This window comes from Salvelinus namaycush, chromosome 5 (genome assembly GCF_016432855.1).
Source record: "Salvelinus namaycush isolate Seneca chromosome 5, SaNama_1.0, whole genome shotgun sequence".
In the NCBI taxonomy this organism is placed as follows: Eukaryota; Metazoa; Chordata; class Actinopteri; order Salmoniformes; family Salmonidae; genus Salvelinus; species Salvelinus namaycush.
This window is the reverse complement of record NC_052311.1, coordinates 5,343,377-5,370,137: the sequence shown is the minus strand read 5'-3', so window position 1 is coordinate 5,370,137 and position 26,761 is coordinate 5,343,377. Positions and strand designations below refer to the sequence as shown.

General features: G+C 41.5%; 2 protein-coding genes across 2 annotated transcripts in view; one reads left to right on the top strand and one right to left on the bottom strand.

Annotated features, from left to right (window-relative positions):
- LOC120048907 (probable E3 ubiquitin-protein ligase MID2) overlaps nt 1-26,761 on the bottom strand; it is a 1,198,409-nt gene that overhangs the window by 60,864 nt on the left and 1,110,784 nt on the right. The gene's annotated exons all lie outside the window — the stretch shown is intronic.
- Nucleotides 1-26,761, top strand: part of LOC120047817 (protocadherin Fat 2-like) — a 77,923-nt gene that overhangs the window by 32,837 nt on the left and 18,325 nt on the right. Inside the window, exons 12-20 of the mRNA XM_038993356.1 lie at nt 71-3,554; nt 3,716-4,100; nt 6,653-6,849; nt 8,332-8,485; nt 10,467-10,700; nt 13,931-14,320; nt 20,820-21,031; nt 21,447-21,584; nt 21,779-21,922. Of these exons, the coding sequence (XP_038849284.1) occupies nt 71-3,554; nt 3,716-4,100; nt 6,653-6,849; nt 8,332-8,485; nt 10,467-10,700; nt 13,931-14,320; nt 20,820-21,031; nt 21,447-21,584; nt 21,779-21,922 (5,338 nt within the window). The remainder of the gene's footprint in view (nt 1-70; nt 3,555-3,715; nt 4,101-6,652; nt 6,850-8,331; nt 8,486-10,466; nt 10,701-13,930; nt 14,321-20,819; nt 21,032-21,446; nt 21,585-21,778; nt 21,923-26,761) is intronic.

Below are 26,761 nucleotides of genomic sequence, written 5' to 3'. Positions count from 1 at the left end.
CAGCTACTATTGATATTATGTACTGCTTTCCTAATTGCTAATAAAAAACATGCTCTCTTTTCTCTCCCAGGTTCCCCTCTGATGAGTACTTCTCAGAAGTCAGTGAAGCCAGTCCTCTGGGAACTCCCGTGATCACTGTCTCTGCAGCCAGCCCATCCGCAGTCCACTACAGCATCAAAGATGGAGACCCTAACGGAACGTTCCACATCAATGCAGAGTCCGGAGTTCTCTCGGTCCAAATGAGCCTCAACTTCGAGGAGTGTTTCTCGTACAGACTCAAAGTGCGTGCCAGCACCTCGACAGGATCCTCGTCAGATACGGTTGTTTACGTCTATGTGATGGATGAGAATGATAACCCACCGGTGTTCCTCCAGGAGAAATTCCATGGCCAGATTAGTGAGTCTGCTCACATAAACAGCATGGTGATGGGGGAGAGCAACACACCTCTGGTGATACGAGCCTCTGATGCTGACAGGGACTCTAACTCTCTCCTAGTCTTCCAAATCCTGGAACCGGAAGCGATGAAAGTCTTCAAGATAGATCCCAGCATGGGTACACTCTCTGTGATATCGGAGGTGGACTTTGAAGAATCACCAGAGTTTCACTTCAGCATTCAGGTACGGGACTCAGGGGAACCGTCGCTGTGCGCAGCAGAGCCAGCCAGAGTCACAATCCGTGTCCTGGATTTTAATGACTGTTCCCCCAAATTTGCTAGGCCGGTATACGAGTTGTCCATCGTCTTCCCTCCTGTCAGAGAGATGGAGGTTGTACGGGTCATGGCACAAGATGCAGATTCAGCTGTCTCGTACAGCCTCATAGAGGGCAACCTTCAAGATGCTTTTCTCATTCATCCTTCCACTGGTACTATCTCTGTAAACAATGTTTCAAAGTTTAAATCATTTTACCAGCTGCTGGTCAAAGCCTCTGATGGCCTGTACAAAGACCTTGCCACAGTTAAGATAAACGTCACCAACATAACAGCAGGCGGCCATCTTAAATTTGAGCAGGAATTGTATGCAGCCACCATTGAGGAGAACTCGATGACGGTCAAAATGTTAGCTGTGTTGAGAGCTTCAGGTAGTTACTTGAACGAGCCTCTAATTTACTCTGTATTGAACCCAATGGGACGGTTTTCTATAGTCCCAACATCAGGCGTGCTTGAGACCACCAGCGTCCCCTTCGACAGAGAGGAGCAGGATGTCTATGACATAGTGGTGGAGGTGAGAGACATGAGGAGTCCCCCTCGCAGGGCAATAACCCATGTCAACGTTTACATAGTTGACATCAATGACAATCCACCGAGGTTCTTGAACCTGCCTCACTCCATGATGATCTCTGAAGACACGGACCCAGGAGATGTAATCTTTCAAGTCATGGCGTCCGACAGTGATCTTGGAGAAAATGGCTCTATTATGTACTTGTTGGAGGAGGATTTTGATCTCTTTAGGATAGACCCATATGTTGGTGACGTGTCCCTTCAGCGGCCTATAGACTTTGAAGCTACCAATAAATATGCCCTGACTGTCCTGGCCACAGATGAGGGCTCGCCCAGTCGGACCACTTCAGCAGAGCTGAGTATCACTTTGAGAAATCGCACCAATCCCATTTTTCAGACTTTGCTCTATCTTCTGAAAGTCCCTGAAAACATATCTCCCTTCGCCACCATCTTGCATGTACAAGCAAGAAACCCTGAAGGATACCGGCTTATTTACAATCTGGAAGAGAAGAATGCCTCAAAAAACTTTCACATAGATTTTAAAACAGGAGTGTTGAGTGTCACTGATTTATTGGACTATGAAAGTCAGACAATGCATCTATTGACGGTACGAGCCACTGACTCTGTGACAGGCTCCTTTTCAGAGGCCGCTGTCGGAATAGAGGTTGAAGATGTTAACGATAACGCTCCAGTCTTCTCCAAGCTGACTGACACAGTGGATATACCTGAAGGATTACCCATAGGCACGTCTGTGTTACAGATATCAGCCACAGATAGAGACTCAGGCAGGAATAGAGACTTAACCTTCCATATTTTGGGGACGGGGGAAAATGAAACGGACTTCTTTAAAATAGACCCCCAGAGTGGTCTAATTGTTACGACACAGGTGTTGGACTATGAGAAGACAAAACACTTCCAGTTAAAGATCAAAGCCATAGATAATGGCACGAACCCGTTGAGCAGGGATGCCTATGTCATTGTTAACATAACCGATGTCAACGATAACCCTCCAAACTTCTCCAAGACCCACTATCAGGCAACACTGGATGAATTGGCCAAATGTGGCCACATCGTCATAAGAATTCAAGGTTTGGACCCCGACACAAGAGACTTGAACAATCTACAGTATAAGATCCTCTCAGGTAATGAGGGAAGATACTTCGCCATCAACGAATCCTCTGGGATTATCTCCTTTTCTAACGTCTGCAAGAGAAATGTGAACCCATTCTACAACCTCACCGTGGCTGTGTCAGATGGAGTTTTCCAGAATACAGCCCCTGTGAACATTGATATGATGAACACTAATAAACACAGCCCCTATTTCAACAAAAACATCTACGAGGCGGAACTAGCTGAGAACGCTGAGGCTGGAACACGTGTGATTCGCCTGGCCGCCATAGATCCTGACGATGGACCTTACGGCAGTGTGGACTACACCATCATCAACAAACTGGCAGATGACAAATTCTCCATAGACAAGAATGGACAGATCGTAACATCTCAACCTTTAGATCGAGAGAACCCATCTCAAAGAGTGATCGCCATCAAGGTGATGGCTAAAGATGGAGGAGGGAAAGTAGCGTTCTGCACTGTGAAGATTATCCTGACAGATGAGAATGATAATGCCCCTCAATTCAAAGCATCAGAGTATCAGGTCTCAATCCAGTCTACTGTAAACAAAGGTTCTCCAGTGATTCAGATAATGGCATACGATGCAGACGACGGTAAAAATGCTGACGTCACCTACACCGTGGACGAAGCAGAGGAAGTGACCCAGGACATCATCGAGATCAACCCCTTCACTGGCATAGTCAGCGTCAAAGAGAGCCTTATAGGTCAAGAGAACAAGATATTAAACTTCAAAGTCAAGGCGCGGGACGGCGGATTACCGTTCTACAACTCCACGGTTCCAGTGCAGTTGAAAGTAGTACCACCTGAGGTCCCTCTTCCGAAGTTCTCCGAGCCACTGTACACTTTCTCCGCAGCCGAGGACATCTCCATTGGAACAGAGATCGGGATGATCAAGGCTGACTCTGACATGCCAGTCATCTACAGACTGGTCAATGGCAACACAGTGGAGAGTAACAGAGACAGAGTGTTTGCTCTGGATAAAGAGAGCGGTACTCTACTCGTCCAGAAGAGCATTGACCACGAGAAGACCAAGTGGTATCAGATAGATGTTATTGCTCAAGGCAACCACAACGGGACCGACGTTGCCTCGCTGGTGTCGGTCAGCATCCAGGTCCAGGATGTGAATGACAATGTGCCGGTGTTCGAGGCCAACCCTTACAAGGCCTTCCTGGCTGAGAACATGCCACCAGGAACCACCGTCATCCAGGTGTGTTTTTTCAGATCTTTTTTTCATTGATATAATATTTTTGTAGTTGAATGTTGTATGCAATTCTTTATGATTTCTGTGTTCAAGATGTGCAAATCAAATTCCCTTTTGGGGCAGTTTAGTTTTAATTAATTTATCCTTTCATCCATTCATCCATCCAGGTGACTGCCAACGACCCTGACCAGGACACCAATGGACAGGTGACCTACACCTTGGAAGCCGAACCCGATGACGTCGCCGATGTCTTCTCCATCGACAGTGAGAGCGGTTGGATAACTACTCTGAGAGAAACGGACTGTGAGATGACTCAGCACTACAGCTTCACAGTGGTGGCTACTGACCACGGGGGGGAGGTTAAGCTCTCGTCCTCAGTTCTAGTGGAGGTGACGGTGACTGACGAGAACGACAACCCTGCTCGGTTCACGGAGGACGTGTACCATGGGTCTGTCATGGAGAACACTAGGCCTGGGGAGGTCATCATGAGCCTGACGACCGTTGATATGGATGTGACTAAAGAGAACAGGCAGATCACGTGTTACATCACAGGTGAGTCTTGTTGATTGATTCATTTGATTGATTGAATGATTGATCACATACACATTTTTTGAAGTAGTTGATTAATCGTTTTCTCAGACCTATCAGCATTATGAACAGTATTTAAATAAGAAACAGATGGGCACAGTACTTCTCCAGAGCAATTTATCTACTATAATGGCTTATTATAACAGAGCAATATATCTATACTAAAGTCATGGTTTATTATAACAGAGCAATTTATCTACTATAATGGCGTATTATAACAGAGCAATATATATATACTAAAGTCATGGTTTATTATAACAGAGCAATATATCTACTATAATGGCTTATTATAACAGAGCAATATATGTACTATAATGGCTTATTATAACAGAGCAATATATATTCTATAATGGCTCATTATAACAGAGCAATATATCTACTATAATGGCTTATTATAACAGAGCAATATATTGTTGTGTCTTTGGCTATGCCGGATTAAGTGATATGACATGCTATTCTATAAAATCCTTTCTCTGTAATTAATATTACCTGATTGAGCTAATCATGTAAATGTAATTAACTAGAAAGTCGGGGCACAAGGAAATAATATTTATAGAGCAGTTATCTTCCGAATAAACTCTTAAAGACCTAGTAATATTTTACATCAATAGCAGTCAATATCATTCGTCACCTTATTTCAGTCTCATCTGAAAGTTGTAAATTCTTGGTTATCTTCACGAACCCTAGCTAACAAGTTGAATCAGCAATACAAAACTGGGTTTAATTATTTATTTACTAAATACCTAACTAATCACACAGAATTACATATACGCAGAATGAATCATACCTTGATTACAAATTATGTCATAAAGGAAAACGTCCCTAGCGGACGGAACAGATATGAGAGCTGGTTACACAAAGAAAAGGGGGGTTGGGTTTGAGTGAAAGAGCGGGAAGACTGAAGAACAAAGGGAGAAGCGATGTCTCTAGGCAGCTACTCTATCGTAAATACAGAATCTTATGCATTCTAAATGACCGCCCATTTGGAAAAGGAAAATGCAATAAATATTTACTCTGAGCTGCGCTTCAATAGGTTGGTGGTAGATGGAAGGCGGTGTTACCCAACAGAGTCCTTTGTCCTTTGATTAGTGTCTCTGGTGGTGAACGGGAAAACGTTGTAGTGTCGTCGTTGTGTGGTAGACGGGATACTCTGTCCGTCCTTTCCTAGCCCACGTTTACAGCGGCCGCTGCTACCTCAACGGCTAGGAGGTATCACTTCTGTAGCGAATAAGAGTTCAACGTTCATACCATTTGCAACCAAAGCTCACGCAAAGGTTGGCTTCGTTCTGTAGTTATTATCTGAATCCTTCTGACATCGGACCGTCATCCTAATGTACCCGGAACCAGAGGTTACATTTTCATTAAGGGCTTATATAGTGGAGGGAGAAGGGTGTGTTTCATAGTTTATAACACATGTCTCTTCACAGGGGCGGGCCACTGACTGAACAGAGCCCTAACCTTATGAAAACCCAAATCTCTCATTTGAAAGCTAAAATTACATTTAATCTTTTCACAAATAATTTTATATTTAAACATTTGAATTGCACAACAATTCCATGTGAATCTGATAACTATAATGTGTAGACTTTCCCAGATACAGTTTAGGTCGTCCTGTCATCAGTCATAATGTCTCAGATGGCAACCGAACTGACATCATATTCATTAAGTACCAACGCATATTTTCAACTGGTTCTATTACCGAAATATGGTTCCTTTCCCTCCACTTGTTTGATGTTCCCAGACTCTCTATGTTTAACAAAGGCTATTCAAGAGTCCTTCTGTAGAGTCAAGAGAGAGGGAAAGGAGAAAGGTATTTATGGGGGGGGGGTCATAAACCTTACCCACAGGCCAACTTCATGACAATATCTTCTATAATGGCTCATTATAACAGAGCAATTTATATACTGTAATGGCTCATTATAACAGAGCAATATATATATACTATAGTCATGGGTTATTATAACAGAGTAATTTATATACTGTAATGGCTCATTATAACAGAGCAATATATATATACTATAGTCATGGTTTATTATAACAGAGCAGTATATCTACTATAATGGCGTATTATAACAGAGCAATATATCTACTATAATGGCTTATTATAACAGAGCAATATGTCTTCTATAATGGCTTATTATAACAGAGCAATATATATATATACTATAATCATGGCTTATTATAACAGAGCAATATTTATTCTATAATGGCGTATTATAACAGAGTAATATATATATACTATAGTCATGTGTTATTTTAACAGAGCAATATATCTACTATAATGGCTTATTATAACAGAGCAATATATATCTTCTATAATGGCGTATTAAAGCAGAGCAATATATCTACTATAATAATGGCTTATGATAACAGAGCAACATATCTCCTATAATGGTTCATTCTAAGTGTAAAAGTGACTACATTGACAGGAAGAAATCTGGTGGTGATGATCAAACTCATGTAGGCCTCCAGGTAGCATTGACATTGATGTATTACATTCAAATGTTTTTCCTTAGACGGAGACCCATTGGGCCAGTTCTCCATTGTGCAAGAGGGAGAGGAATGGAGGCTGGTCCTCAAAGAGTCTCTTGACCGTGAAGCTAAAGATAAGTACTCCCTGAAGATAACCGTTACAGACGGGAGATTCGAGGCCCATGCCACTGTAGAGGTCCATGTCCTAGACATCAACGATAACAGTCCTCTGTGTGTGCAGGTACGTCAGTCAGCCATGACACGACAGTATATATTTAGATTCCTGTAGATGATATACTACACGTCTTATGCAACATCTTAAACACGTTGTACCGACATAAGGACTTTATAACAGTTCATACATACAGTTCCTTCGGAGACTTTTCAGACCCTTTTTCTTTTTCCAAATTATGTTACGTTACAGCCTTATTCTAAAATGGATTAAATAAAAAATTATCCTAAGTAATCTACACACAATACAACATAATGATTAAGTGAAAAAAGGTTTTTATACATTTTTGCAAATTTATAAAAAATAAAAAAAATACCTTTTTTACATAAGTATTCACACCCTTTGATATGAGACTCGAAAATTAGCTCAGGTGCATCCTGTTTCCATTGATCATCCTTGAAATGTTTCTTCAACTTGATTGGAGTCCACCTGTGGTAAATTCAATTGATTGACATGATTTAGAAAGGCACACAACTGTCTATAAAAGGTCCAACAGATGACAGTGCATGTCAGAGCGAAAACCAAGCCAGAAAGTGGAAGGAATTGCCCGTAGAGCTCCGAAGCAGGATTGTGTCGAGGCACAGATGTCTACAGCATTGAAGGTCCCTAAGAACACAGTGGCCTCCATCCTTAAATAGAAGAAGTTTGGAACCACCAATACTCTTCCTAGAGCGGGCCGCCCGGCCAAACTGAGCAATCGGTGGAGAAGGGCCTTGGTCAGGGAGGTGACCAAGAACCCGATGGTCACTCTGACAGAGCTCTAGAGTTCATCTGTGGAGATGGGAGAACCTCCCAGAAGAACAACCATCTCTGCAGCACTCTACCAATCAGGCCTTTATGGCCACTCCTCATTAAAAGGCACATGACAGCCCACTTGGAGTTTGCCAAAAGATTGAACTCTTTGGACTGAATGCCAAGCTTCATGTCTGGAGGAAACCTGAGACCATCCCTACGGTGAAGCATGGTGGTGGCAGCATCATGCTGATGGGTTGTTTTTCAGCGGCAGGGACTGGGAGACTAGTCAGGATTGAGGCAAAGATGAACAAAGCAAAGTAAAGAGAGATTCTTGATGAAAACCAAAGAATGGGAGAAACTCCCCAAATACAGGTATGCCAAGCTTGTAGCGTCATACCCAAGAAGACTCGAGGCTGTAATCGCTTTACTGAGTAAAGGGTCTAAATTCTTATGTAAATGTGATATTTCCGTATTTTTCTTTTTTCAGAAATACATTTGCAAAAATGTCTAACAACCTGTTTTTGCTTTGACATTATGGGGTATTGTGTGATGATTGATGAGGGGGAAAAACGATGTAATCAATTTTAGAATAAGGCTTTACCGTAACTAAATGTGGAAAAAGTCAAGGGGTCTGAATACTTTCCGAAGGCACTCTCATAACACATCCGTCAGTGGTAGCCTACCTAAGCATGAATTAAATGCCTATGTCAACAACTGCAATTTGACCTAAGATGTAGCTAACTATCAATGTTTCAGTTGCTGTACACAGAGGTTGTCGTGGAGAATTCCCCGTCACGCATGTTCATCGTGAAGGTTTCAGCGTCGGACCCAGACATCGGCACCAATGGACAAGTGTCCTACACCCTCCACGGCCCCAATGCAGACAAGTTCCATCTTGATCAAAAGACAGGTTAGAGACATCTTTTATTTGGGGTCTAAGCAAAAAGAGGCCCTAATTGAAATCTGTTTTTGTTTGAGTTGAGAGATTGCATCTCCATTCTTACAAAATACTTAAGCTGAGATCTTCAAGAAGACAAGATAGTGTACCGTCAGACCAACACAAAGGTTTGGTGTTTTTTCTATATTTGGTGCTTTGGCTTCTCGTCAACCATACTTCCTGTTTGTCATAGCACTAGTCTATCATCAATCTCTCTTCATTATTGTAAGTCAAACACAGCTCATAATCTTAAGAATGTGTGCTATCACATTACATATATGCTAGGAGAAGCTTTGATATGGCCTTAAATCCAAAGTAATGTTATGACACTGGTAGCACGGTGAATGACTACCAGAAATGTAAACATTTTGTGATTTATATGTACTTCTCACGGTTTTGTTCTTGATAAATTTCAGTAAATATTTTGTCAAATGTTTTTAAAGAATTTATAGGCCTACTGTCTGGCCCTTTCCCCCACCATTTTGATATACATCTCAGTGTTTTTCTCCACCATTTTGATATACATCTCAGTGTTTTTCTCCACCATTTTGATATACATCTCAGTGTTTTTCTCCACCATTTTGATATACATCTCAGTGTTTTCCCCCACCATTTTGATATACATCTCAGTTTTTTTCCCCCACCATTGTGATATAGAGTACCAGTCAAAAGTTTGGATACACCTACTCATTCATCATTCACTTTATTTTACTGTTCTTTACTGTTCTACATTGTAGAATAATAGTGAAGACATCAAACTATGGAAAAACACATATGGAATCATGTAGTAACCAAAAAAGTGTTAAACAAATCAAAATCTATTTTATTTTTTAGATTCTTCAAGTAGCCATGCTTTGCCTTGATGACAGCTTTGCACACTCTTGGCATTCTCTCATCCAGCTTCACCTGGAATCCTTTTCCAACAGTCTTGAAGGAGGTCACACATATGCTGAGCACTTGTGAGCTGCTTTTTCTTCACTCTGCGGTCCGACTCATCCCAAACCATCTCAATTGGGTTGAGGTTGGGTGATTGTAGAGGCCAGGTCATCTGATGCAGCACTCCATCACTCTCCTTCTTGGTCAAATAGCCCTTATACAGCCTGGAGGTGTGTTGGGTTATTGTCCTGTTGAAAAACAAATGACAGTCCCACTAAGCCAAAACCAGATGGGATGGCGTATCGCTGCAGAAGGCTGTGGTAGCCATGCTGGTTAAGTGTGCCTTGAATTCCAAATAAATCACACACAGTGTCACCAGCAAAGCACCTCCACACCATCACACCTCCTCCTCCATGCTTCACGGTGGGAACCACACATGCGGAGATAATCCGTTCACCTACTCTGCATCTCACAAAGACACGGCGGTTGGAACCAAAAATCTCAAATTTGGACTCATCAGACTAAAGGACAGATTTCCACCGGTCTAATGTCCATTGCTCGTGTTTCTTGGCCCAAGCAAGTCTCTTCTTATTATTGGTGTCCTTTAGTAGTGGTTTCATTGCAGCAATTCGACCACGAAGGCCAGATTCACAGAGTCTCCTCTGAACAGTTGATGTTGACATATGTCTGTTGGAGCTCTGTGAAGCATTTATTTGTGCTGCAATCGGAGGTGCAATTAACTCTAATGAACTTTGAAGAATCTTCAATAGAAAATATATTTTGATTTGTTTAACACTTTTTTGGTTACTACATGATTCCATATGTGTTATTTCATAGTTTTGATGTCTTCACTATTATTCTACAATGTAGAACATAGTAAAAATAAAGAAAAACCCTTGAATAAGTATGCGTGTCCAAACTTTTGACTGGTACTGTACATCTCAGTGATTTTTCCCATCACCAACAGTCAGTTTTCATCTATACTTAGACTAAATCTATCCACTAGGAGATGGACTTAGAAGGAATAAGTTATCTATAATATGTTCATCTAATTATCTGTTCTTCTTATCTGTGACAGGGGAGTTGTTCACCCTGGCCCAGTTGGACCGGGAGAAGGTGATGGAGTATGATCTAGTAGTTAAAGCCACGGACGGCGGAGGTCGCTCCTGCCAGGCAGACATCTTACTCATGATCCAGGATGTGAATGACAACCCTCCCAAGTTCTCCAACAACCACTATGAAGTCACCGTGTTCGACAACACCACCGTCAGGACACCCATCGCTGTCCTCTACGCCAAAGACCCTGACACTGGTAAGTTATATTATTGATATAAAATGAAAAGTGTAAACATTCTGAGGGAGAGTCTGAAGGGGGCTTTGCTGATCTAGTTATTATATTTCATGTGCTAAAATCTATAGAATCAGAATGACTAGAATGGACATTTGCATTCTGAGGTATGGTTTGAGGGGCTTTGTCTGATCTAGTAATTATATTTCTATGGTAGAATCTAAATATCCCCTTTATGTAGCAGAGGCTCTACTCCTATATACGTCCCCAGGTCATAACAGAGAGACTATTCTCCTATATACTTCCTGACTGCCACCCACCTACACATAATATTTCATGGCCCTAAACCCCGCCCTCTCTGTGGATATAACCAACGGGACTGCAGGTTATGAGTCAACAAGCGCATCACTAATTTATGCATATTTAATTTGGATGGTGCCCTTTAAAGATCTAGGCATCTGGATTGACGAAAAGCTATCTTTCAAAAAAGATGTTGATGAGTTGATTAAGAAATTAAGAATTCAAATAGTCTTATTCTATAAGAACAGGTCCTGTCTTTTGTTAAATAGCAGAAAACAAATAATTCAGTCAACATTTCTGATGGCTTTAGACAATGGCAATATTGTCTATATGAATGCAGCAGCCAATACACTGAAGTCATTGGATGTAGTTTACCACAGTGCACTCCGCTTTGTTATGGGTATCAGGCTCAGGACACATCGCATGCATTCTGTATCAGAAACTGGCCCTCTCTGAAGTCTCGTAGAGCGATGCATTGCGCTCTTTTTTTGTCTAAAAAAGCCCTCTTGCATAAACTTCCGCCATACCGTACCTCATCGTTCACCTTCAGACGTTTAAGTTACCAGACCTGGAATCAGGGATGGATAAACCTGGAGAACCCTTCAATATCTACTGAATTAGGGAAATCATTTTTTTTGCTCTTCTCATCAAATCAAATCAAATGTATTTGGCACATACACATGGTTAGCAGATGTTAATGCTAGTGTAGCGAAATGCTTGTGTTTCTAGTTCCGACCATGCAGTAATATCTAACAAGTAATATAACCTAACAATTTCACAACAACTACCTTATACACACAAGTGTAAAGGAATGAATACGAATATGTACAGAAAAATATATGAATGAGTGATGCCCGAACGGCATAGGCAAGATGCAGTAGATGGTATAGAGTACAGTATATACATATGAGATGAGTAATGTATGGTATGTAAGCATTATATAAAGTGGCTAGTGATAAATTGATTACATAAATTTTTCAATTATTAAAGTGGCTAGAGTTGAGTCAGTATGTTGGCAGCAGCCACTCAATGTTAGTGATGGCTGTTTAGCAGTCTGATGGCCTTGAGATAGAAGCTGTTTTTCAGTCTTTCGGTCCCTGCTTTGATGCACCTGTACTGACCTCGCCTTCTGGATGATAGCGGGTGAACAGGCAGTGGCTCGGGTGGTTGTTGTCCTTGATGATCTTTTTGGCCTTCCTGTGACATCGGGTGGTGTAGGTGTCCTGGAGGGCAGGTAGTTTGCACCCAGTGATGCGTTGTGCAGACCTCACTACCCTCTGGAGAGCCTTACGGTTAGGGGCGGAGCAGTTGCCGTACCAGGCGGTGATACAGCCCGACAGGATGCTCTCGATTGTTCATCTGTAAAAGTTTGTGAGTGTTTTTGGTGACAAGCTGAATTTCTTCAGCCTCCTGAGGTTGAAGAGGCGCTGCTGCGCCTTCTTCACCACACTGTCTGTGTGGGTGGACCATTTCAGTTTGTCCGTGATGTGTACGCCGAGGACCTTAAAACTTTCCACCCTCTCCACTACTGTCCCGTCAATGTAGATAGGGGGCTGCTCCCTCTGCTGTTTCCTGAAGTCCACGATCATCTCCTTTGTTTTGTTGACATTGAGTGTGAGGTTATTTTCCTGACACCACACTCCGAGGGCCCTCACCTCCTCCCTGTAGGCCGTCATGTTGAATGATCTCCAAAAGTCCTTAAATTTGTTTCAGTTGGTGCCTGTTGAGCAATTCAGGAGGATATTAGAGTGCATTTATAGTAAAGAATGTTTTGGTTTCGTTTGATTGTGTTTTTCTTGTCATGTAATTGATGTGTGTATATATTAGTAGTCTACAGTGCATTCGGAAAGTATTCAGACCTCTTGACTTTTTCCACATTTTGTTACGTTACAGCCTTATTCTAAAATGAATTAAATTGTTTTTTCCCTCATCAATACCCCATAATGACATCACAATACCCCATAATGACATCACAATACCCCATAATGACAAAGAAAAAAAAAAATTTAGAAACTGGAAATATCACATTTACAGTATATAAGAATTCAGAGCCTTTACTCATTTCTTGCTCTGGGAATTGTCTTGGTGGTTCCAACCTTCTTCTATTTAAGAATGATGGAGGCCACTGTGTTCTTTGGGACCTTCAATGCTGCAGAAATGTTTTGGAACCTTCCCCAGATCTGTGCCTCGACACAATCCTGCCTCGGAGCTCAATAGAGAATTCCTTCGACCTCATGGCTTGGTTTTTGCTCTGATATGCACTGTCAACTTTGGGACCTCATATATATATATATATATATATATATATATATATATATATATATATATATATAGAGAGAGAGAGAGAGAGAGAGAGAGAGAGAGAGAGAGAGAGAGAGAGAGAGAGAGAGAGAGAGAGAGAGAGAGAGAGAGAGAGAGAGAGAGAGAGAGAGAGAGAGAGAGAGAGAGAGAGAGAGAGAGAGAGAGAGAGAGAGAGAGAGAGAGAGAGAGAGAGAGAGAGAGAGAGAGAGAGAGAGAGAGAGAGAGAGAGAGAGAGAGAGAGAGAGAGAGACTGAGGAACAGGGCCACTACTGTAGGTGCAGAAACACATATCTAATCATGTATTATACTGAGGCTGTTTATTATGGCTGTTTGGTGTTTTTTATGACTGTTTATTAGTTGAGTTAACTTCACAATTGCACCTTGCATATTGTTTTGATAAAGCTTTGATAAGGCCGTTAACTCGTATATTAAGTTACTACCTACTGGTGGGATTAGCATACTTTGGAAGAAACCTGAACTCATGGTGCTAAACCAACCAGACTGACAATTCCTATTTTCTCCTCCGGCAGATATGAACTCTGAGGTGAAATACCATAGAGATAATAGTAGCTAGATAGTGTCCTGTCTCTATATGAAATAGTCTCTGCTCAGAACAACCAGACTGACTCCTATTCTCTCCTCTCCTTATGTAGGTATAAACTCTGAGGTGAAGTATTCTCTACTCGAGGACAACAGCGGCCACTTTTCATTAGAAGAGTTCTCCGGTATCCTGCGCCTGGAGAGGTCGCTGGCCGAAAACACCCGGTCGACCTTTGAACTCAAGGTCAAAGCCAACGACAGGGGGCTTCCCCGACAACTGTACTCCATCGCCACAGTTACGGTGCATGTTGTCGACCTGAGCGACTACAAGCCGGTATTCTTAAACCAGGAGTACTTCGCCCAGATCCCAGAATCCACCCTGGTAGGGTCAGAGGTCATCAGCGTCTCTGCACTCACTAGAGATGGGACCGAGACGGAATCCATCATCTACTCCATCGTCTCTGGCAACGAGGGGGGAAGGTTCTACCTGCACCCAGCAACTGGTAAGGTTCTGTTCCGTCACTTCCAGGAGTTCCATGGGTTAGTAAGGTTCTGTGAGATTCCATAAGATTCCATAATGTTCCATAAAGTATATTTGAGTTTATTTGGGCAAATTAATATATTTATGAAGCACAATCATTTTGAATACCACATCAGCAAGAAAGAACTGGCAGAAGGCAGAGAAGCCCACTTATAAGGTTGATGAAAAACTAAAGGGTATAGCAAATACCTATTCACCTGGTTATGATGCTGACTGCAATATAGTGCCATTTCTTTAATGTTTTGGCAGAGTTAGAAGGTTTGCTTTCTATTTGACACTCAGAAGTCAGACATCAGAGCAGTATTGCACAGCGAGGCAGAGAAATGATTGAATGTACATTGTCACTGCTGGTGCACTTTTGATAGATTTTGTAAAGGTCCTGTTGATATACAGTACCGGTCAAAAGTTTTAGAACATCGACTCATTCCAGGGTTTTTCTTTATTTTTTACTATTTCCTCCATTGTAGAATAATAGTGAAGACATAACAACAATGAAATGACACAAATGGAATCATGTAGTAACCAAAAAAGTGTTAAACAAATCCAAATATATTTTATATATTGAGATTCTTCAAAGTAGCCATCCTTTGCCTTGATGACAAACTTGCACATGCTTGGCATTCTCTCAACCAGCTTCATGAGGCAGTCACCTGGAATGCATTTCAATTAACAGGTGTGCCTTCTTAACAGTTAATTTGTGGAATTTCTTTCCTTCTTAATGTGTTTGAGCCAATCAGTTGTGTTGTGACAAGGTAGGGGTGGTATACAGAAGATAGCCCTATTTGGTAAAAGACCAAGTCCATATCATGGCAAGAACAGCTCAAATAAGCAAATAGAACCAACAGTCCATTATTACTTTAAGACATGAAGGTCAGTCAATATGGAACATTTCAAGAACTTTGAATGTTTCTTCAAGTGCAGTCGCAAAAACCATCAAGCGCTATTATGAAACTGGCTCTCATGAGGACCACCACAGGAATGGAAGACCCAGACTTACCTCTGCTGCAGAGGATAAGTTCATTAGAGTTACCAGCCTCAGAAATTGCAGCCCAAATAAATGCTTCACAGAGTTCAAGTAACAGACACATCTCAACATCAACTGTTCAGAGGAGACTGTGTGAATCAGGCCTTCATGGTCGAATTGCTTCAAAGAAACCACTACTAAAGGACACCAATAAGAAGAAGAGACTTGCTTGGGCCAAGAAACACGAGCAATGGACATTAGACCGGTGGAAATTTGTCCTTTGGTCTGGAATCCAAATTGGAGATTTTTGGTTCCAATTGCTGTGTCTTTGTGAGACACGGTGTGGGTGAACGGATTATCCCCCCATGTGTATTTCCCACCATGAAGCATGGAGGAGGAGGTGTTATGGTGTGGGGGTGCTTTGCTATTGACACTGTGTGTGATTTATTTAGAATTCAAGGCACACTTAACCAGCATGGCTAACAAGCCTTAGGCAGCGATATGCCATCCCAACTGATTTGGGCTTAGTGGGACTATCATTTATTTTTCAACAGGACAATGACCCAACACACTTCCAGGCTGTGTAAGGGATATTTTACCAAGAAGGAGAGTGATGGAGTGCTGCATCAGATGACTTGGCCTCCACAATCCCCTGACCTCAACCAACTTGAGATGGTTTGAAAATGAGTCGGACCGCAGAGTGAAGGAAAAGCAGCCAACAAGTGCTCAGCATATGTGGGAACTCCTTCAAGACTGTTGGAAAAGCATTCCAGGTGAAGTTGGTTGAGAGAATGCCAAGAGTGTGCAAAGCTGTAATTAAAAATAAAATTCAATAGATTTTGATTTTTTTAACACTTTTTTGGTTACTACATGATTCCGTATGTGTTATTTAATAGTTCTACAATGTAGAAAATAGTAAAAAATAAAGAAAAACCCTTGAATGAGTAGGTGTTCTAAAACATTTGACCGGTAGTGTAAGCTGTACAGCAATCAGCCACTCTGGATAAGTATACATTAGTCAGTACTGTATTATACTGCCTGGTCTTATATACTGTACCTTGTGACACCACCACAAACGCAGGGAGTTTCTTTTCTCCCTGATTTCTCTTGGTGTCCCTTCATTACAAATCCTCCCTTCTTTGATGAACCGTAGCAGGGCAGGAGTCTCATAGAGGTTGGTTGGATTGAGCCAAACCAATGTCTGTATTAGTTGTTAAACCATTCAATAGCCGGGCTTGTCAGCAACTTAATCCACTCGTGTGTAGTTCCATCCCAGGAGTAATCCTCCCACCACACAGCTGTTTTGTTACCATTGTGTCAAAGTCAGGAAGTCGTTTTTTTAGTTATGTATTATATGTTTTATCAATGGAGTCAGATGTGGAAGCTTAATGTTATGTATTATATGTTTTATCAATGGAGACAGACGTGGAAGCTTAATGTTATGTATTATATGTTTTATCAATGGAGACAGACGTGGAAGCTTAATGTTATGTATTATATGTTTTATCAATGGAGACAGACGGGGAAGCTTAATGTTATGTATATGTTGTATCAATGGAGACAGACGGGGAAGCTTAATGTTATGTATTATATGTTTTATCAATGGAGTCAGACGGGGAAGCTTAATGTTATGTATTATATGTTGTATCAATGGAGACAGACGTGGAAGCTTAATGTTATGTATATGTTTTATCAATGGAGACAGACGTGGAAGCTTAATGTTATGTATTATATGTTGTATCAATGGAGACAGACGTGGAAGCTTAATGTTATGTATATGTTGTATCAATGGAGACAGACGGGGAAGCTTAATGTTATGTATTATATGTTTTATCAATGGAGACAGACGGGGAAGCTTAATGTTATGTATTATATGTTGTATCAATGGAGACAGACGGGGAAGCTTAATGTTATGTATTATATGTTGTATCAATGGAGTCAGACGGGGAAGCTTAATGTTATGTATATGTTGTATCAATGGAGACAGACGGGGAAGCTTAATGTTATGTATTATATGTTTTATCAATGGAGACAGACGGGGAAGCTTAATGTTATGTATTATATGTTGTATCAATGGAGTCAGACGTGGACGCTTAATGTTATGTATAATATGTATTATCAATGGAGACAGATGTGGAAGCTTAATGTTATGTATTATATGTTTTATCAATGGAGTCAGACGGGGAAGCTTAATGTTATGTATTATATGTTGTATCAATGGAGACAGACGTGGAAGCTTAATGTTATGTATATGTTGTATCAATGGAGACAGACGTGGAAGCTTAATGTTATGTATTATATGTTTTATCAATGGAGACAGACGGGGAAGCTTAATGTTATGTATTATATGTTGTATCAATGGAGTCAGACGTGGACGCTTAATGTTATGTATAATATGTTTTATCAATGGAGACAGATGTGGAAGCTTAATGTTATGTATTATATGTTTTATCAATGGAGTCAGACGGGGAAGCTTAATGTTATGTATTATATGTTTTATCAATGGAGTCAGACGTGGACGCTTAATGTTATGTATTATATGTTTTATCAATGGAGACAGACGGGGAAGCTTAATGTTATGTATTATATGTTTTATCAATGGAGACAGACGGGGAAGCTTAATGTTATGTATTATATTTTTTATCAATGGAGACAGACGTGGAAGCTTAATGTTATGTATTATATGTTTTATCAATGGAGACAGACGGGGAAGCTTAATGTTATGTATATGTTTTATCAATGGAGACAGACGTGGAAGCTTAATGTTATGTATTATATGTTTTATCAATGGAGTCAGACGGGGAAGCTTAATGTTATGTATTATATGTTTTATCAATGGAGACAGACGGGGAAGCTTAATGTTATGTATTATATGTTTTATCAATGGAGACAGACGTGGAAGCTTAATGTTATGTATTATATGTTTTATCAATGGAGACAGACGTGGAAGATGAATGTTATTTTCTTTGGTCTCAGCTAGTCGCATGAAAGAGAAAGTTTAGAGGACTGAATGAGTTTAAATTTGTGATTCTCTTTGCTGTCTTTGTTCAGAGCAGAGCCCTATAAACGCAGTTTAACGCAGTACATTGGGTATAACGCAGTACATTGGGTATAACGCAGTATAACGCAGTACATTGGGTATAACGCAGTATAACGCAGTACATTGAGTATAACGCAGTATAACGCAGTACATTGGGTATAACGCAGTATAACGCAGTACATTGGGTATAACGCAGTATAACGCAGTACATTGGGTATAACGCAGTATAACGCAGTACATTGGGTATAACGCAGTATAACGCAGTACATTGGGTATAACGCAGTATAACGCAGTACATTGGGTATAACGCAGTATAACGCAGTACATTGGGTATAACGCAGTATAACGCAGTACATTGGGTATAACGCAGTATAACGCAGTACATTGGGTATAACGCAGTATAACGCAGTACATTGGGTATAACGCAGTATAACGCAGTACATTGGGTATAACGCAGTACATTGGGTTGTTTTCTTTAGTTAGTCTAACTTCAGTTATTTTTCTCTTTTCTCATTGGAACATCAGAGAAAAGCAGGTGCCACTTCCAATTGCATATTTACTAGCTCAGTTCCAACATGAGTTCAGGGTTGAAATCAAACAATTCAGGAAGTAAACTGAAATTCCAATTCAATTATTCTCAATGACTTCTCAATAAACTGAAAAAGGAGAAGCTATTTTGGGATATTAAATTCAAATCACTTGTCAAATTGGTGTCAAAAGTACATTTTTGTTGCATGTTAGTTTGTCCTTAACCCTTTTCCTAACATTAACTACCTCAACAAACAGACGAGGTGAGGGTCTAGAAGTCTTCAACTACCTCAACAAACAGAGAATTGTACCTGTGTGATATTATTGCACATGTTGAAACCTGGTGGGTATTTTAAAGGAATGCAGGTGGCGGTTATGACTCTTGTTATGTTGTTATCTTGTCTTATATTAATGAAGTGTGTAAACTAGACTGGCAGATGGCCCAGGAATCCAGGACCGCTCTCTCTCCCCCATTTACAGGTGTCTGTTTCTGCAGCTGAGAGATAGAGAGATGGAGGAAGTGAGAGAGAAAGAGAGGGGGATGAGAAGGAGAGAGGGGAGACAGAGAGAGAGGGGATGAGAGAAAGAGAGAGAGAAATAGTGAGAGAGCGAGAGGGGGGTGGGAGGGAGTATGAGAGAGAAAGAGTGAGGGGGTGAGACAATGAGAGAGTGAAAGAGTGAGAGAAGAAGAGAGAGAGGGGGGGGTAGGAGGGAGTTTGACAGAGACAACAATGAAATGACAATTATTAACGGCAGAAAATTCTCTGGTGTTTGTTTCCAAGTCTGTTTCATATCAGTCATTTTCACATCAGCCTATCGGCTGAATACGAGAGCAGTGACAGGTTTCCACCAGGGTACAGAACACCAATAGATGGACTGTGGTGCGTAAATCCAATGTACTGTACTGCTGCACTCTGTGGCTTTTCTAACCATAGCTACAGTAAGGGATGTTCAGATAACGTGAGACAAGCCAAATGTAGAATATTTCTAAAATCACAATCCATACCCAATATTACGGCAAACACCTTCCTGCTACGGACATCCTTGTACCTAAACTTAACCAATAAAATATATTTCTGATCTTGAGGCAGAGCTGTCCTTGGAACAAGATAGAAAGGACAACTCCAATCTGCTCAAGACATGTCCTTATCTCTACATCCTGGTACTGTAGTTAAATTGGGCTGGAACAGATGTATATTTTACAATCCCCATTTCTCTATATCCTGGTACTGTAGTTAAATTGGGCTGGAACAGATGTATATTTTACAATCCCCATTTCTCTATATCCTGGTACTGTAGTTAAATTGGGCTGGAACAGATGTATATTTTACAATCCCCATTTCTCTATATCCTGGTACTGTAGTTAAATTGGGCTGGAACAGATGTATATTTTACAATCCCCATTTCTCTATATCCTGGTACTGTAGTTAAATTGGGCTGGAACAGATGTATATTTTACAATCCCCATTTCTCTATATCCTGGTACTGTAGTTAAATTGGGCTGGAACAGATGTATATTTTACAATCCCCATTTCTCTATATCCTGGTACTGTAGTTAAATTGGGCTGGAACAGATGTATATTTTACAATCCCCATTTCTCTACATCCTGGTACTATTAACAGGTAGAACCCGACACCTGTTTGACTGCATTTATGTTTTTGGGAAACAGAACAAAGACAGTCAGATAGCGCTGACAAGAACATATCAGTGTTCTGTTTTTAATAAAAGAGCACCGCAACATGGTGTTGAATATGTTGTTGCTGTGGTCCTCTTTGGAAAATGCTGTAATTTTTCCTATTTTTTAATGAAGGCTGAGAACATATACTCAAAACCCACATCTGTCAACCCAGGACTGTGTTAGTGTGTACAAGACCAAGTTAACACAGCTGTCAGTTAAATTAATACAGTTTGTGTTGTGTGTTTTTAAGGTGTTCTGGCTGTGAATGGTTCTTTAGACTTTGAGCTGTGTCGTGAATACTACCTGTCATTGGAGGGGACGAGAGGCAAGTCGACTCTGAGCGACATCACCATGGTGATTATCAACATCACAGATGTCAATGACAACACGCCCGTGTTCGGACAGGGAGACTACAGAGCTGATGTCTCAGAGGACCTGTCACCTGGCGATGTGGTGATGCAGGTAGCTATCCCTCTCAACCGTCAACTGTCAACTGTCAACTGTGACTTTAGAAACCAGTTATTGTAATACACCATTCAATGTGTTCAATGACAAGTCATTTCCCTGAGGGGACTAATCAAGTTGTTTTGAATTTGGCATTTGGACAGACACACATCTAAGTACTTAGAGAAAATGGCAGTTTGGTTGAGCTAATAATGATCAGACTGATATTCTTCCAAGCAGCTCAGTTCAATGAGGCTTACTGTTTCCTCTTCTCTTTCTCCTCTCAACTCCCTCTTATCTCTTCCCTCTTCTCACCCCCTTATCTCTTATCTCTTCACTCCGCCCTTATCTCTTCCTCTTCCCTTATCTCTTATCTCTTCTCTCCCCCGCTTCTCCTGCTTCTCCCCCTTTCCCCTCCTTCCCCCACTCCAAGGTGACAGCCATCGACCTGGATGGGCCGTTGAACAACCTTGTCCAATACTCCATCTCCAGTGGAGACCCTCGGGGGCAGTTCAGCATCGACCCTCGCAGTGGAGAGGTCAAAGTCAGGGCCACGCTGGACAGAGAGGAGGTGAGGGGGGTTTAGTTTGGGCTTTTATATGAGGAAGGAATCACCTGGAATCAAGTTGAAAAACTGCTCAGAACAGGTTTCCCTGGAGATGCACTGTTGAAGCCCTTTGCTCTGTTAGGAGCTAAGAGAAAGAAGTCAAGAAAATAGTAGAACACTGATATCCTGTATGTAACTGGTCTCTCTTCCTGTCCCAGATCACTCACTACTCTCTGACGGTCAGAGCAGCTGATGAGGGAGACCCTCCTCTGTCTACCGCGGTCCAAGTGACCTTGACCGTGTCCGATGTCAACGACAACCCACCTGTCTTCTCCCAGATTAAACACAACCTGGTCCTTCAGGTACCAACACAGGCCCTTACACACTAACACACACACGCACGCACGCACGCACGCACGCACGCACGCACGCACGCACGCACGCACGCACGCACGCACGCACGCACGCACGCACGCACGCACGCACGCACGCACGCACGCACGCACGCACGCACACACACACACACACACACACACACACACACACACACACACACACACACACACTGTTTCCCTCACTCTCCCTCTACACGATCAGCACCCTAACAGCTGGCTATCCTCAGCTGCCTCTACACACCAGGAGTGGAATGATCGAGAGCTGAAGAACCAATCAGGCGTGTGCTGTGACTTTTGGCTAATTCATATTCAAGATCATTTATTGATGAATTAATTGAATAATTAATGTATCTAGTTTATTTAATTTGGTTATCCTATCCTAATGAATCTAAAATGGGCACCATTAAGGGTTTTGACATAGACAGACCCTTGAATGACATAGACAGACCCTTGAATGAACTCTATCAGGAGTTATCATTAACTGTTATACCATTCTATATCAACAATAGTCTTAATCAACAGTCAATTTACTATGTTCTCATTCTGAAACGTTGTCAAGTTCTGAAACGTTGTCAAGTTCTGGAACCTCGTCAAGTTCTGGAACCTCGTCAAGTTCTGGAACCTCGTCAAGTTATGAAACATTGTCAAGTTCTGGAACCTCGTCAAGTTCTGGAACCTCGTCAAGTTCTGAAACGTTGTCAAGTTCTGGAACCTCGTCAAGTTCTGGAACCTCGTCAAGTTATGAAACGTTGTCAAGTTCTGGAACCTCGTCAAGTTCTGGAACCTCGTCAAGTTCTGGAACCTCGTCAAGTTATGAAACGTTGTCAAGTTCTGGAACCTCGTCAAGTTCTGGAACCTCGTCAAGTTCTGAAACGTTGTCAAGTTCTGGAACCTCGTCAAGTTCTGGAACCTCGTCAAGTTATGAAACGTTGTCAAGTTCTGGAACCTCGTCAAGTTCTGGAACCTCGTCAAGTTCTGGAACCTCAAGAACCCAATGAACTCAATGCCACAAATAATGAATTCAAGGTTTTATTTACTTGACTAAATAGCAGATACAATACAGTTATTGAGACTCCACAGGTCAATATAAATTAACTTCCGTACTCAACTCAGGCAAATACAATATTATATTCACACGACTTTTGAGGATGAGATGGTCTTATCAATTGAAAGAGAAAATATGAGAGGGCTACTTCATCCACATCTGCTTTCACAACCGTGAAACTATAGAGCTTCACCAACCAGGAATAGACAATGGGCTAGGCTATCAGTTATCTCAGTCCAGCGGGTAGGAGTACTTCACAGGCGAAGGACTCTCTCCCTCCTGCTCTCTCTCTCTCTCTCTCTCTCTGTATGTCTGTCTGTCTGTCTGTCTGTCTGTCTGTCTGTCTGTCTGTCTGTCTGTCTGTCTGTCTGTCTGTCTGTCTGTCTGTCTGTCTGTCTGTCTGTCTGTCTGTCTGTCTGTCTGTCTGTCTGTCTGTCTGTCTGTCTGTCTGTCTGTCTTTGTCTCTCTGTCTCTGTCTCTCTCTGTCTCTCTCTGTCTCTGTCTCTCTGTCTCTCTGTCTCTTTGTCTCTGTCTCTCTGTCTCTTTGTCTCTGTCTCTGTCTCTCTCGCTCTTTGTCTCTGTCTCTCTCTCTCTCTCTCTCTCTCTCTCTCTGTGTCTGTCTCTCTCATGTTTCAAGTTATATCAACCTGTCATGAGTCTTTCAGTTTGATATATTGTTAGGAAAATGTGTTTAAATGTCCTTGCACCGTTTTCCTTTGTCACAAAGAGTAACATTTTTGACTCTTCTCCCTTGCAATAGAAATCTCTTGTTGCTCAAAAGCTTGGCTGGTTGTTTCCCCAGTAACACATGCAGATCATAAGACGGTCTGCTGACTTGCCGAAGGCATCTCCTGACTAAGGTTTAATATTTTCCCGGTATTTTACAAATGTCCATCACGAGAACAAATCACTTATCTCCTGGGTAACCCGGTATTTCCCACCAAAACCAGAAGTGTTATCATTAAAAAAAGACTATGAAGCATATAAATATGCCTGGATTTGATTTGATTAGAGCTTTGATCAGCATGAAAATTCCAACCTGATGCTACCTGACCCTTGATGAGCCATATATTAAATACATTTCATGAGCCCAAGCCCCAAAAAGCCCAAATACGAAACATAGCCTATATGATATAGGCTACTGCACATTAAGCACGACAGAAAAACATAAAAACCCATAGATGTAACTAGCTATATGCTCTCTTGGGTAAATAAATGAAACTAGCTCCAGTAGGCTAATCTTTTTGAGTGTGAACTGTATTACTGTACTGTATTGTATAATACTGTATTATATGGACTGGAATTACGCACATCGTTTAAACCCTGATAAAGCAGAAGAGAACATGTGATTCTGGTGCAGCACATCGTTTAAACCCTGAAAAAGCAGAAGAGAACATGTGATTCTGGTGCAGCACATCGTTTAAACCCTGATAAAGCAGAAGAGAACATGTGATTCTGGTGCAGCACATCGTTTAAACCCTGATAAAGCAGAAGAGAACATGTGATTCTGGTGCAGCACATCGTTTAAACCCTGAAAAAGCAGAAGAGAACATGTGATTCTGGTGCAGCACATCGTTTAAACCCTGATAAAGCAGAAGAGAACATGTGATTCTGGTGCAGCACATCGTTTAAACCCTGATAAAGCAGAAGAGAACATGTGATTCTGGTGCAGCACATCGTTTAAACCCTGATAAAGCAGAAGAGAACATGTGATTCTGGTGCAGCACATCGTTTAAACCCTGATAAAGCAGAAGAGAACATGTGATTCTGGTGCAGCACATCGTTTAAACCCTGATAAAGCAGAAGAGAACATGTGATTCTGGTGCAGCACATCGTTTAAACCCTGATAAAGCAGAAGAGAACATGTGATTCTGGTGCAGCACATGCGGACTATAAAGTTACATGTATAGGCTAGCAAATTGGATTTTATTATTGAAATATAATAGGGCCTGTTTGTGTATAATTAGTAGGCTGACGCATATATAACTTTCATAATATTTCCTGTAATGTTATTAGCCTCCCTCCTCTTTCTCTCTCTATTGTTGCTTCATTCCTTCCATCGCTTTCAACAGTTAAATGAAATACGTTTTGTTGTCCTCATCGTCATCACTCTGATGACATTCTTGAACGATAGAATTAGATGCGGAAGTCTTTCCATCCCCAATCACTTCTATTGGTTCTGGTGTATTTAACATTCAGCAAAACAAAGTGCTTGCCTACCTCTTCGAATAGTTTATTGGTATAAGAAATGCTACAAAAAAATAAATGTCCAGCAAACTATTCTAGTCTAGCTTTTCCTGCACGGCTCCAAGAGCTAAGGAGCGTTTTGTTAAAGAGAGGCCTGCGGAGCACAGGGCGCTTACGTATTGGGCAAGAGACAGAGGCTGTGAGTTTGAAGATTATGATGCATAACCCCATATTAATGAGCTAAATATAAGGCTAATACTGCATTGAATTGATTCCCTGAAAGAGGTAGGACATCTATACATGGTCTGTCCTGTATATCAATCTAGAACAGGATTATCTTTTTTGGATGCAATTTGAATGGAGTTGGAGGCAGAAAGACAGAGAGAGAGACAGAGAGACAGAGAGAGAGACAGAGAGAGAGACAGAGAGAGAGACAGAGAGAGAGACAGAGAGAGAGACAGAGAGAGAGACAGAGAGAGAGACACAGAGAGAGAGAGAGAGAGAGAGAGAGAGAGAGAGAGAGAGAGAGACTGAGAGACAGAGAGAGAGACAGAGAGAGAGACAGAGAGAGAGACAGAGAGAGAAAGAGAGAGAGAGAGACAGACAGAGAGAGAGAGACAGAGCTACAGACAGAGAGAGAGAGAGACAGAGACAGAGACAGAGACAGAGACAGAGACAGAGACAGAGACAGAGACAGAGAGAGAGACAGAGAGAGAGACAGAGAGAGAGACAGAGAGAGAGACAGAGAGAGAGACAGAGAGAGACAGAGAGAGAGACAGAGAGAGACAGAGAGAGAGAGAGAGAGAGAGAGAGACAGAGAGAGACAGAGACAGAGACAGAGACAGAGACAGAGACAGAGAGAGAACACTTGTGCACTGATTTGAAGCAACTATATTTGAGTGACAGGCTGTTTTAAAACTGCAGCTGGATAAAAAAAAGATATGACCTTTACAATTAAAAAAACAAGGTGCTCCCTGAAAGCCAGATTGAGATGGGTAAATTAGATGCTCATTCAGTCTTTATATTATTGGAGCATAGGCTATGCTGCAGCAAGTGTAGGCCTACCTGTCACAAGAAAAAAGTTACCATGATGAGATAATTCATCTACATGCATTGTGAAGTGCTGCTCCATACTGAGATGGGCTGTCTGTCCCCACCCTGAGATGGGCTGTCTGTCCCCACCCTGAGCATTGATTCATCATGCAGAGGCCATAGAGAAGCCAGCCTATAATTTAACAGTTCCATTTCATGCTGTTTATATAAATCTTTTATTATAATTTACCGGTTCCACTCAGTTATTTATCACCGGGAAAAGGGAGTGGTTTTGGGCAGTAAATCCCGGTAAATCTTGGTAACTGGGTCCCCGCCATTCAACCCTACTTCTGACCTTCTCAGGGCTATTCAACCCTACTCCTGACCTTCTCAGGGCTATTCAACCTTACTCCTGACCTTCTCAGGACCATTCAACCCTACTCCTGAACTTCTCAGGGCTATTCAACCCTACTCCTGAACTTCTCAGGACCATTCAACCCTACTCCTGAACTTCTCAGGGCTATTCAACCTTACTCCTGACC